Here is a 12,204-nt window from a genome sequence, read left to right on the forward strand (position 1 = left end):
GGGTGGGGGGGGGATGCGCATCTGCCCATTTGAGTTTATGGCAAGCTGTGACAGCAGCCCCGAGATGGATATACAAGGTAGCATCTTACTCAATATCCCGGAGCAGTTTTTACATCCAAAACTGCCTTTTGTCATAAAGAACTGATGGATGAGGCTGCGGCACGCAGCGCGTGAGCCCTGTCTGCCGCTGCCGCTGCTGCTTTATTTTGTTTTCGTCCCGTTTTATGTTTTCAGCACAGGCGCAATAGTTTCACTGACAGACAGGTGCTCTTTTTCAAACTCAACAACTAATTTCTTCATCTTTTTTTTTTTTTTTTTTTATTTCCTCTGTGTTGATGTGTAGGTTCTTCCTCAAATTCTTCCTGAAGTGCAACCAGAACTGTCTGAAGAATGCCGGCAACCCTCGAGACATGAGGCGTTTTCAGGTAACATGCATCTAAAATGTACAAATGGACTTCCTGGGCTTAGCTGCAAATCAAAAGAAACAATGTGGAGGGGAAAAAAAAGGAAGTATGAGTGTGCGCAAAGAAGACAGCATCCTATAATCTGGTATGAATCAATCTGCTTTGAAACTCAAACAAAATATAGTCACAATAACTTGTAGACATGAGCTACAGTCTCGGAGTCGATGGAATCAATGAATGCAAATCTGACGCCAGCGACTCCTCTCAGCTCGACAAAGAGTTTCTTGTGTCGCTTTCTGTCGATTGTCTGCGTCCATAGTCACTCGGCTCTGTGAGCAGACAATAGTTTTTACAATGAGAAATCTCAAAACACAACAATGCTTAAATACATTAGCCACGTTCCAAATAGGGCGTTGGTTACAATAGGTAACAATTAAACAAAAGAATTATAGAAGCTTGAACAACTTGCAACTTCTACAATGAATGACCGAAACATGTCAGTGTACAACATGTTATGTAATGGTACAATTAAAAAGACAAGATCAGCTTAAAATGCTAAATAGTATAAGTGAAAACCCCCTTTTCAAGAAGAGGCGAGAAAGGCATCTCTTTTATCAGCCTTGAAATTATCACCTAGATTTGTTTTAATCACCTCTGAGGTTACGTATTGATCGGCATTCTTTTCTTTGTTAATGGTCACAGTTATGCTAAAATGAGTTCATGATTCAACAAATCTCCATGAACTTTGTGGAGGGTTGGTGCTGGTGCACGGGCAGAGAAAACCGTTTTGTCGGATTGGGATCAAGTTGGATCTGGATTTGAACAGTATAAAATAAAATAAGATAACCTTTATTTGTCCCACACTGGGGAAATTTGCAGTCTACAGCAGCTAATTGGGGAGGGGGGAAGAAAAAAACAAGTGTTTCATTGCACAAAATAAATATTTCAGAAGTGCTTGTTTTATTTTGCTTGATTTTCAATTGAGTCATGCATGAACTTTAAGATCAAATGCAGGCATTTGCAGGAGATGAGTTGATATGAAGGTAAAAAAAAAAACATTTGGGGTCTGATCCAAATTAGGATCGTTCAGCTTTCAATGCTTTGTACTCCAACGGAGTTAGTTCCATTTGACGTGAGTCGATGACCCAGTTGACCCGATTCCATTTTGCTTTCTCCGACTCAGGTGGTTGTGTCAACGACGGTGAGCGTGGAGGGTCACGTGCTAGCAGTGTCCGACAACATGTTTGTGCACAACAACTCCAAACACGGGCGCAGAGCTCGCAGACTGGACCCGTCGGAGGGAACGCAGTCCTACCTGGAACACGGTAGTAAAATCAGCAACATAATATCAGACTTCTTTGTCTCGGTGCTCCCCTTCCCTTCCCGTCGACACTCCTCATCCCCTCCTTACTGTCTTGTCTCAATCCCTCCCCTCCCTCCCGTCTTTCTTGTTACTCGTGTTTCTCACTTTTTGTCTCTTGCAGTGTTTCTAGATTGTGCTAAGAGAGGAGAAAGTGGTAGCTAGTGAGTCTCTTGTCTGTCCCTGGTGGCTTGCTCCCCTCAGGTCTCTGCCTCGAGGCCTTCTACTCCGTCTCGCATAAGCACTATGTGTCGTATGAGGTCTGTTCTGCTTAAAGCCAACACTGGCTTTATTTCCTCGGAGACCCGCTTTTATCCCGCAGCCCTCCATCACTCCCTTTCCCTCAGGTTTTTAAACACACCCATGCACAATGCACTTGCACTGTCAGACCAAAACCTTTAATACTTCATAATGACATGTGCACATGATTTAGGGAGCAGGCACTGATTCCCAAATCTCTAATCCAGTTATTTTCTCATTTCTATTTCCTAGAGATTAAATAAGAGAAACATATTTCTTTTTCTCTTTGAGAAAAGTCAACCTCGGGCATGATAATCACCCCCCCCCCAAAAAAAAAGGATTTACATGATGGCCTGTGGTCGATTGCATTAGGGTCGAATGCTATGCTTAAGTATTTTCAATGACTATTCTCCGGAGGTGCTGCGCACCACTTGGCCTGGCCTCAGAGCCGATTAGGAAAGTTTTCGCAAAGACAAGACATACTGGAGTCATCATGAAGGGCTTGGCTCTGACAAAGAAAAAAACAGTACGGCACACCACGCTAACAGATGTTCCCTGTGTCAGAGAGATTTGTTTGGGAATTTCCTCCCTGTGATTTTCTATTCTCCCGATGATGGGGGTGAGAAGGCGCAACAACAGGAGTGAAGGAAGAGAAGAGAGAGGGCCTGACAGGATAGGGGAAGCAGCAGCCGTGACATGAGGAAGGAGCAAGAGTGCTTGATGGTACAAAGAAAAGATGAAATGCAAAGCAAGGAGACATCATGCTTTCTTTTTGTTTTTTTTTTGTTTTTGTTTTTTGCCTTCACTTTTCATCCACCACCGTGTTGAGAGTATGTGCAGCATACACAACTTTGGGGGGGCTCATTTCAGGCGATAATAGATAACAGTGCATAGAGTTGAACAGATGGCACAGAGGAACACCCCAAAGTATAATCCTATCACATGGATTCATGTTCCACCATCTGGTTAATCCAAACACACACACACACACACACACACACACACACACACACACACACACACACACACACACACACACACACACACACACACACACGCACACACACACACACACACACACATCCGCACATGCATGGAGCGCACATAATATCAACGGCTGTGAAAAGAAGGCATCTTAGGCCGTGATTACAGCCACAGATTGCCGCTTGCTGAATGGTGATCTCTGCAGGCGTATCGGCAGGCGAAATATCATTCCGGCTTGTTGGGGAGGATCAACAGAGCACGGAGTTAGGCCAAGTGCAAAGGCTGGGCTGCGGGTGAAAAAAGTCGGCCTAGTCTAAAGTGGATTATGCCGCTTTGCAGAATTACAGCATGTCCGACAAGCAAAAGAAAGAGGTTCAGCTTGTATAAACAAACATTTTCCCCGGGTTGTTCATTTCTTCAATCACATCTCGCAATCTCTAAATCCATAATACCAGTGGATAAGGTCATGAAGAAGAGTGGAGCGCTCGTTCTTGAAAATATGGTTTGTTGTTGTTATTCTGTGTCGTTTATTGGGGAAGTCCTAAACAGCTTGTGAAAGACATTACGAAAAGACCCGAACCGTAACAACCGCACGCGACCGTGCACCGACTGGCCGAGCACTGAGTCAAGCGCGTGCAGGAAGCAGATAGCCGAGCAAGTGCGAAGTGTTTGCTTAATGAGGGCAGCGTATTCCGAGGGCGGCGCTACTGTTGGGTCGGCCCCGCTCCCCGGTCGCGTGGCCTTTGATCAGACACTCAGCGCACCTGACATTTACACGCCTTTGCGCTTTGCTACGTGTCATAAAACAAGCACACCGCTGCTGCCCTCACACACGGGGCAGGGGTGATGTTTAATAACGGGGTGCGTATAATCACTCTGATTAGTATTCCTCGCTTGCTCTCAACCCCTGGGATAGAAGAGATGAGCAGAGCAGGTAGTGTGTGCGCGTGTGGGTGTGAGAGCGCGTGTGCGAAAATGGGGACTGTTACACGTGTCATATCCATAAAGGTCTTTGCGGCGGTGCCAGTAGCAAAGACCTTTATGGGCTTGTCTTTAGGTTACTTAACATCTCATCTTTTTCTGTCCCTTAATCTTCGCAGCAACCCCCAGCATCAAAGCCATTAGCCCCAGTGAAGGCTGGACCACAGGAGGCGCTACAGTCATCATCATCGGAGACAACTTCTTTGACGGGCTGCAGGTCATTTTTGGCACCATGCTGGTTTGGAGCGAGGTTCGTCACCCTTTAGTCGCTCGAAAGGCGTATACGGCACTTTTCATAAGTCTATGGCCACCATCACATCGGTGCTCCTTGGCTCCCTTATGTTTAATTGGAACTGCAGACCTAGCTGAATGTGAAAACTCCACACGGGAAGGCAGATGCCAATGTTGGAATCCTGATTCTCAGAATTGTGACGCAGACATGATAACCACTCCTTCACCATGCTATATTAACGAATGGAATTACTTATGAGTTTTTATCCTTGGATCATATTTCCTCCCAACAGCATATGCCCCTCCAGATGCACAGTGTATCATTCAAGATGAACATGTAAACAATTTCTCGGTTAACTTATAATAACAGCTTGTTGGAAACAAGTGCCCTGCATGGTATCTAAGATGAATGTACATTCTGTTCAATTCTCATCTTTTACGGGAAACGACATTGCAGCAGGCACTGACGTGAACTTTCCACAATGTTATGCGCATCTTTCATTCTATTTATAGTCTGAGGAGCAAAGAGGAGTGACTTCACTTCACTCTATTTCTCAATAGTCGTGTTAAAATTTTGCTTTCAACTCCAGTTGTACGCTTAACGTGCTTTGCTAGTCAGTGCCCTCCAGAGATTGTGCAAAGAGCAAAGGTCAAATATGCCCCTTTTCTGTATTCTCCGATCTCGTGAAACATTTAGGTGCTGTTTTGTTGGGAAGAGGTGGTTGTCAGATATGCAAATAATTATGGCACGCATTATCGGATGTAAACTAATGATTCCTTAAATTTGGATTTCCTAGATAAATGCACTTGAATTACAGGCTGGATGTTCCCTTTTTTTCAATTGAAGTCTTATATTATTTCGAAAATGTATCCTAACCAGGGGTGCTAATAATTATGGATGGCAGTGTGCGTGCAATATTGTACAATTGAGTGAATCAATGCCTCTGGGCACTATTTGCAGAAAATGCAGCATTTGCTGTGCTAATATGCCAAAATGACTGCTATGAAGAAGGTAGTAGTGGATTTTAGCACAATAATCTGTTTATCAATCGGAGCGTTTAGAGTTTATTGTGTGCACATTATGAAGCCCCTCATTCATCCTAACTTGATGGAAACAAGTCACATTACTTTACATTCGCTTTGTCAAACGAATTTTAAAAGTTTGAACGATTTCAAGCCACACTGCATCTCAGTCTTGACAATAAAAAGTCAATATATTTGGTCTGCAAGATGACACAGTAATCACTGATTTATCCCTGATTGACAAATGATCAGATGAAGAAGATATACGTATTGAGTATGAGAATGCATCCCGAGCACATAATGTCACTCTATTGGTGTCTCCGTGGGGGTGAACAAAAATGAATCACCACCTTGAGATTTGCTGCAGTGGATAACAAAGTTACTGTCAAGTATTAAACAATAACTGTCAAAACAAGTCCCAGGTTTCCAGCTAAGCGACAAGCACCCACATAGAGCTACATAGACTTGTCACTCTTGAATATAGTTAATGTAATGATTATCTATTCGACCGTTGAAATAATTAGAAAAATAAATAAAGGTAAATCAAATAGGAAAGTCAACCCATGAAAGGTGAAAAGTTTCATGAAATATTTCACCCGAGTTATACTGTTTTCTCAAGGCCAAAGTGCATGAAAAATCTTTTATTCATTTATGTGTTTTAAAGTACCATTTTTTTGGCATGAATTTGGCCCAAGGCTCATTGTCGAAGCACATCCCAGTGCACGCACGTGTTGCAACCTTGAATATGACGCTAGCAGCACAACACACAAGGCCATGCGTTACTGCAACAAAACAAAGCCCAATGGGGTCCTGCCCCAAAATTTGGGCCTGCAGTTTGTTTAAAAAGGTTGTGTTTGTGTGTAAAAACAAACTAGGAAGAATGAAGATCTGATAACAAACAAAACAAACATTTACGATAAGCAGCAAGCACAAGTAGGCCGATAAGTGTATAATATACACCTATTGGCCAGTGGGTACTTTATATACATATACTATGTATACTGAAAAAACACAACAATTCCTGCAAAAAAACCCCAACTAATCATTCAAAGGAATGTGAGCGGCTTCCCAGTCTTTTGTTTTTCTTCTTGTCACCTCACATTTTTGTCAACTACCTGAATGCGCAGCTCCCAGTTAATCTTTTGTGAAATTTGTATCGAAGGAGCATACACGCTGTACCGTATGAATCACTTTGCAAGGAGCATCTGCCACATAACAAAAATGTAAATGCAGTCCATGTGAGAAATTGAAGGTCAGCGAGCGGCACAGCGAAACAGCTTTCTCTTTAGTAAAAGAATTATTCTATAAAAAGCTCCTATATTATCGCGCTGGAACGTGAGTGGGGGGTCAGACAATGGCAGAATGAAAGCCTAGTTAAGTGAGCAATAAAAGAGTCGGTTTGAACAACACACATGCACGTACACATGCATCGCACGCTGGCAGGAGCGCTGAGAGCTTTTGAGCGCCGCTAGCTTTGAGTGCTAGTTCGACACAGGATGCGGAAAACGAGCACTCAGTGAGGTCTCATCTGTGTTTTGTCTTGTTGCCGCTTTCCTCCTTCAAAGAGCCTTCAGCACACGCGCTCACGCACGCACGCACGCACGACAATTGGGCCCATCAGCCACACTAAGTGAGCCTCTTAAAGACACCGTGGCGCTTTAATGTAAGCTAACGGCAGCTAGACAGCCAACGCTGACAGACACCGAGACAAGGGGGCATCGAGGATGAGCATATCATGCGTTTACTTATGCGGCATAATAGATATTTGCAGTGAGAGGTTTTTTTTTTTTCCTTAATCACATACACATAACTACCTTTGAAGTCCTCTGTAAAGATCCTTGTCAGCAACCATAACCATCTCCAGCATGACATCGCTCGGGCTTTGTCAACTCACCTCAGGCCGTAAGAGCAAACTGATTTCGAGGTAATGTGTAAAACTAAAAAGAACAATACGATCATAAAGAAAAAGCTTAATCAAAAGGAAGGTTTTTTGGGTATGATTCTTAAATGATCAACATATCTGGAAATATCTATTGTTATGTTTTACAGTAGCACTCAGATGTTTGCATGTCATTTTACTAAACTTCAGTTTTCAAACACAAAAGAAGGGCCCGCATCACAGCGTAGATCTGTGATCACCCTGGTCAATTTTACATCTTCTGTCCATGGGGGTCCTTAGAAATGCACTTTATATGCTCCGATCTATTGGCATCGACTTGAGCCATTTCTTCTTCTGTCATGTCAAGGACTGCACCTCTTGCGACTCTTGTGACCTTTTGCAAAATAGTGTTATATTGAGTTGCAAGTTGCTCCAATTAATGCAATTAATGCATATTCTGCCTCCCCGTAGCTGATTACCCCGCATGCCATCCGAGTGCAGACTCCACCCAGACACATCCCCGGGGTGGTGGAGGTCACACTGTCCTACAAATCCAAACAGTTCTGCAAAGGCACACCTGGACGTTTCATCTACACAGGTATGACCAAAGCACCAATCACTCTTTTGGTTTATAGTGGAATTGAATGGGGATCTGCTAGCCAAGAGTATCATGCAACTTTGCTCCTTCATATAGGTTCTGACCCCCGCCCCCAAAAAAAAAGTTGTGCCACAAAGGTGAGGTTGGTTAAGGTCTAGCAGTGATTCATTTTGTTGTATTCGTTGTGAAAAATAAATGCATTAGCATGACTAAGAGTCATGCAGTAGCAAAACTGACGCAGCAGGGAAGGAATGTGTTTGCTGTCTTTTATGAAGCAAGTGAAGGTCAAAGGGAGGGTTAACCTTTTGATTAGTGGGATTATTGAGATTTAACCCTGTCGAAGGCGGGATACAGCGGGAGGGCGATCCATACAGAGAGCGTGGTTTCTGATGGAGAGAATAGCAGGAGTGTTACATCAGAATGTATCGGTGTAGATTTATTGCCGCCCGGTTGAAAAGAGCGGCACAGAGAGTGAATGTGAAGCAGTGATTAACCGACGCGTGGACACAAGTCTCTGGGGAGAATGTGAATCACATAAATCTGTCTGTAATCTCAACTACTGATGGATTTAGCATGTAAGCCCCTGCTGGAAGTGCCAACATTTGACAAAATCACATTTGTGTGAACGCGCTGGCTGCGTCGCTGGCATGCGTTTGGATGTCTTTTAATTACTGTACATTGACAGGATCCATGTCCGTGTTTGCATACTTGTGGCAAAGGCGGCAATTGGCTTCCTGAGCTAGCATATATGTGTGAAGGTAGTCGAGGCACACACGAGCACATTGACACTAACTGCATTACTAAGACAGAGGGCAGATGGGTGGGCAGACTTTGCCATGCCAGAGCTGTCCAACAGACCTCAACTTTGCCAAGCCTATAAATGTGTGTAAGTGCGTGTGTGTGTGTGTGTGTGTGTGTGTTCATAAGCGTATAAATATTTGTGTTTTCAAAGTTAGAGCCCTTTTTTCACTTGCAAGTGAGCAATAGGCCAGATCGCGCGCGCAGCCTTTTAATGTGCCAGACATGTGGGAAGCGTATGCATAAACATCCCATCTTTTCCCAGCCCTCCACTCTTTCACCTTGTCACATTCACTTATTCAAAACTTGCCCCTGTGAATGAATTCATCCCCCCTCTACCTCTTGGCTTCTGCATTGGCGCATTGAAGAATCTCAACAGGTGAGATTTAGCAGAGGTCATCCACTGGGAGCTTAACACAGACACGCACGCACACACACGCACACACACACGCACACACACACACACACACACACACACACACACACACACGCACACCGGCAGTGATGCTACTTGCCAAGAACTGGCAGCTTCACAGTGATACAGTCAACTGTGTCAAGGCAGAGATCCCACTCTGCTCTTTGCCCTCTTCACAGTCTGCACTCTCAGAGGGCACTTGTATCCGCCTACCCAGCTTTACGAGAATGATAGGCAAACCATTTGGAGGAACAAAGCAATTGATGAGAGGAGAGAGAGAGGTGGATGAGAACAGGAGGATGCCGGGGAGAGATGCTGGATTACCGTGGGCCATGTTGCCCTCCTGGGTCTGTTTGGCACCAGTGTGAGCCCAGTTGCCAGTGGGTACTAATCATGGAGGATTGGCAGCACGGCGTGGCAGCTGGCAGCGCGCGCATACGCACACGCCGCCGCCACAGTTCCCCGCTCGCAGACGCACACATACGCTCGTATATCGCATGCGCACGCACACATGCGCACTCTGAATTACATTGGGGACAGCTGGCACTGCTAATCAACTTCTGCTGAGGAGAGGAAAGCGAGCAGCACACAGACCTAATTAAGTCAACACTACCCAATCCTGCTGCTCCTGCTATTTTGCAAAAACACACACACACACACACACACACACACACACACACACACACACACACACACACACACACTCCATCAACCATAAGCTTGCTCTCTTAGTCCTGCTCTTGGTGCTCATTGGCACTTCAGAAGAACCGGCGTGTGACTGCACAAACACAAACATTCCACACAGTCGCAGTCCAGGACGGAGGGGACTTTATGCTGGAGAAGAGATTGGGAGAGAAGCCATTACTGTAATGTGTTCTCCACTGTCTCTGAGGACTCCTCCGCCATTAGACTTCAGAAAGCTCCAATTAGACTCATCAAAGGCAATTAAGCTCTCCACTGATAAGAATAAAAGATTTTTTTTTCATTCTCTGCTCTTCTTCTGTCTTTTTATCCCCTTATCCCCTCTCTGCCCTCTGCCTTACCCACCTCTGAGGCTTCGATTCCACCCTAATCTCTCTCTCTCTCTCTCTCTCTCTCTCTCTCTCTCTCTCTCTCTCTCTCTCTCTCTCTCTCTTATTTTCAGGTCATTGCTTACCACCACCCCCCCAGCCCCACCCTCCTCTCCACTCTGTATAAATGCATTGCATGTTTGGCTGTGTCTCACCTTTAACCGGATTGCTGTCTTTAGAACATTCATCAGCGAAGGGCTCGCTTTTCTTTTCTCCATGCAATATAAGGCGGTAATAATAATGCGTGTCAGAGGGGCCCTTGCTCGTGTGTTTTTGTGTGTGGCGCAGAGGTGCCGGCCACAGATTGAGAAAATTGATGAATCGCCCTTGTCGTTCAAAAGGCAATCCCTCCCTCCTCAGTATGCAGCCTTGTCTGCTTAGTGCTTCCACTCCAGTATGTGCTGATATTAAAAGGCCCTGCTTGCTCACATTAAGGCTGCCGCCGCATGCAGCAGAAGGGCATCCGCACACACGCACGGACAAACATTAGGGGTAGTCTTTCCGTGCTCGCTGGATATTATCGGCGTGTGGGAGACATCATTCAGGAGCAGGCAGAGTGAGGGGGAAAGACACAAGTCATGAACCGAATTTAAACCAGATGAGATGACGAGTGACATCTCCATTCACATTTGCTCCCGGCGTCCAAATTAATTTTACGAGCAGAAAAGTTGTCTGCTTATTTGACAAAATCCAGACAGCGGGGAGACGCAAAAGGTGAGGTTTCAATAAAAGCTGCTTGCATGGACATCATTTCCAAGCTTCTGATTTTACAATGACATTTGAAATCATCATGACAGATGAATACGTTGCAAACTGTTTGTAAACAAACGCAAAGCGAACACTCACACAATCTAATCAGAGTTGCATTCTTTTCTGTCATTGTGAACTGTGATTGACTGGCAAAGCTGACGGTGAACAGGAAAAGTGACATAGAAAATGGATGGATGGCTCTACGTGGAGTACTGGCTTATTCCATATATGAGCGAACCAAAATATACAGTCGGACCGAGCTGAGTGAGTGCAGTTCCACACCACCGCAAACTACACTCGCACTACTAAACATATTACCTCGTTGTCAATGTCAATCAAAACCGAGAATCATTGTATGTGTTGCGGGAGAATGTTTGATCCTTGCTCTTGTACGGGATCTCATTAAATAGTGCAGGTGCCAATGCAGGCACCCATCAATAATGCCTGTGCAAAAGGCAACATAATGAGAGTGGAAAATCCTCTGGCTGCCTTTCCACCCAAACAGAGACTCCCAGATATACTCCTCATTCATATGCACATGCGATTCAAGGAGCGCATTCGCACACATCCCCGACACTCAACTGCAGCATGTAGTCATCTGGCAATAAAAGTGGGGTGTGAGCATGAGGAGATCAATTACTTGTCTTGCTCCTATTTGTGAATGCTGTCTTTTATTGAGCTTGGGTGGAGGCCTGCTGTTGATTAAAACGGCTGGCCTCCAGCTGGAGACAGAGGGCCAGCTGAGATAGCACCACACGCTCACAATCACGCCATCTTAACTGCAAGGAAATTCACACCTCTATTTGAGATTGAGATTAATTTTCTGCACCATGTGGCTTGTCTTTCCCTCTTTAGCATGCTCAGTTCTTATTACACTAGCATCTGCTCCATGATGATGATGTAAATGAATTTGGAATGTAGGTTGTTTTATACCCCGCTGAAATGAGCAGCACGCACCGAGGGAAACGATTCCTTGTGTTTTGTTGTCTCTTAATTCAAGCGCGCACTTTTCATCCATACTTTCGGAATTTGCATTCTCCCACTGAGGATCTGTGCTGTCAGGTATTGTTAACTGTCGACATGCACTTTTTTTTTTTTTTTTTTGCAACAGATAATTAGAGCTTAGGTTGTAGTAGCTTCCACACCTCAATTGATTTGTAGAATCTTTTAGCAGCCCTCCACCCCCGCCTCCTCTCCGCCCTCCTCCCATTCTCCCCCTTGCTTTAAGAGCAAAAAGCTCCACTCGTCTGTTTTCTCTGTATGAATTTCCAGCCATGCATTAGTCTCCCTGACATTTTCAAGCAATGCTTTATTTAGCTTGTCGGATTCTCCAAATAAACGCAATCTCAGGGTTTATGGAAAAATGGATAAAAATTAGATTGTAGGGTATTGATCTGGAGTAGAGGGTGGGGAGGTGTGCGCGTAGTGGTGGGTGAGCGGGAGGGGGCAGCTCTCATCTGTGTGTAGGGGG

At 44.8% G+C, this 12,204-nt stretch overlaps 1 protein-coding gene across 4 annotated transcripts in view; it reads left to right on the plus strand.

Annotated features, from left to right (window-relative positions):
* The window catches only part of ebf1a (EBF transcription factor 1a), a 66,228-nt gene that overhangs the window by 32,309 nt on the left and 21,715 nt on the right, over positions 1–12,204 (plus strand). For all 4 annotated transcript variants that reach the window (XM_019884302.1, XM_019884300.1, XM_019884303.1 and 1 more), the window contains exons 7-10: positions 344–425; positions 1,588–1,729; positions 4,089–4,219; positions 7,574–7,700. In XM_019884302.1, coding sequence (XP_019739861.1) covers positions 344–425; positions 1,588–1,729; positions 4,089–4,219; positions 7,574–7,700 — 482 coding nt within the window. The remainder of the gene's footprint in view (positions 1–343; positions 426–1,587; positions 1,730–4,088; positions 4,220–7,573; positions 7,701–12,204) is intronic.

This window comes from Hippocampus comes, unplaced genomic scaffold (genome assembly GCF_001891065.2).
Source record: "Hippocampus comes isolate QL1 unplaced genomic scaffold, H_comes_QL1_v1.1 scaffold156, whole genome shotgun sequence".
Taxonomy (NCBI): Eukaryota; Metazoa; Chordata; class Actinopteri; order Syngnathiformes; family Syngnathidae; genus Hippocampus; species Hippocampus comes.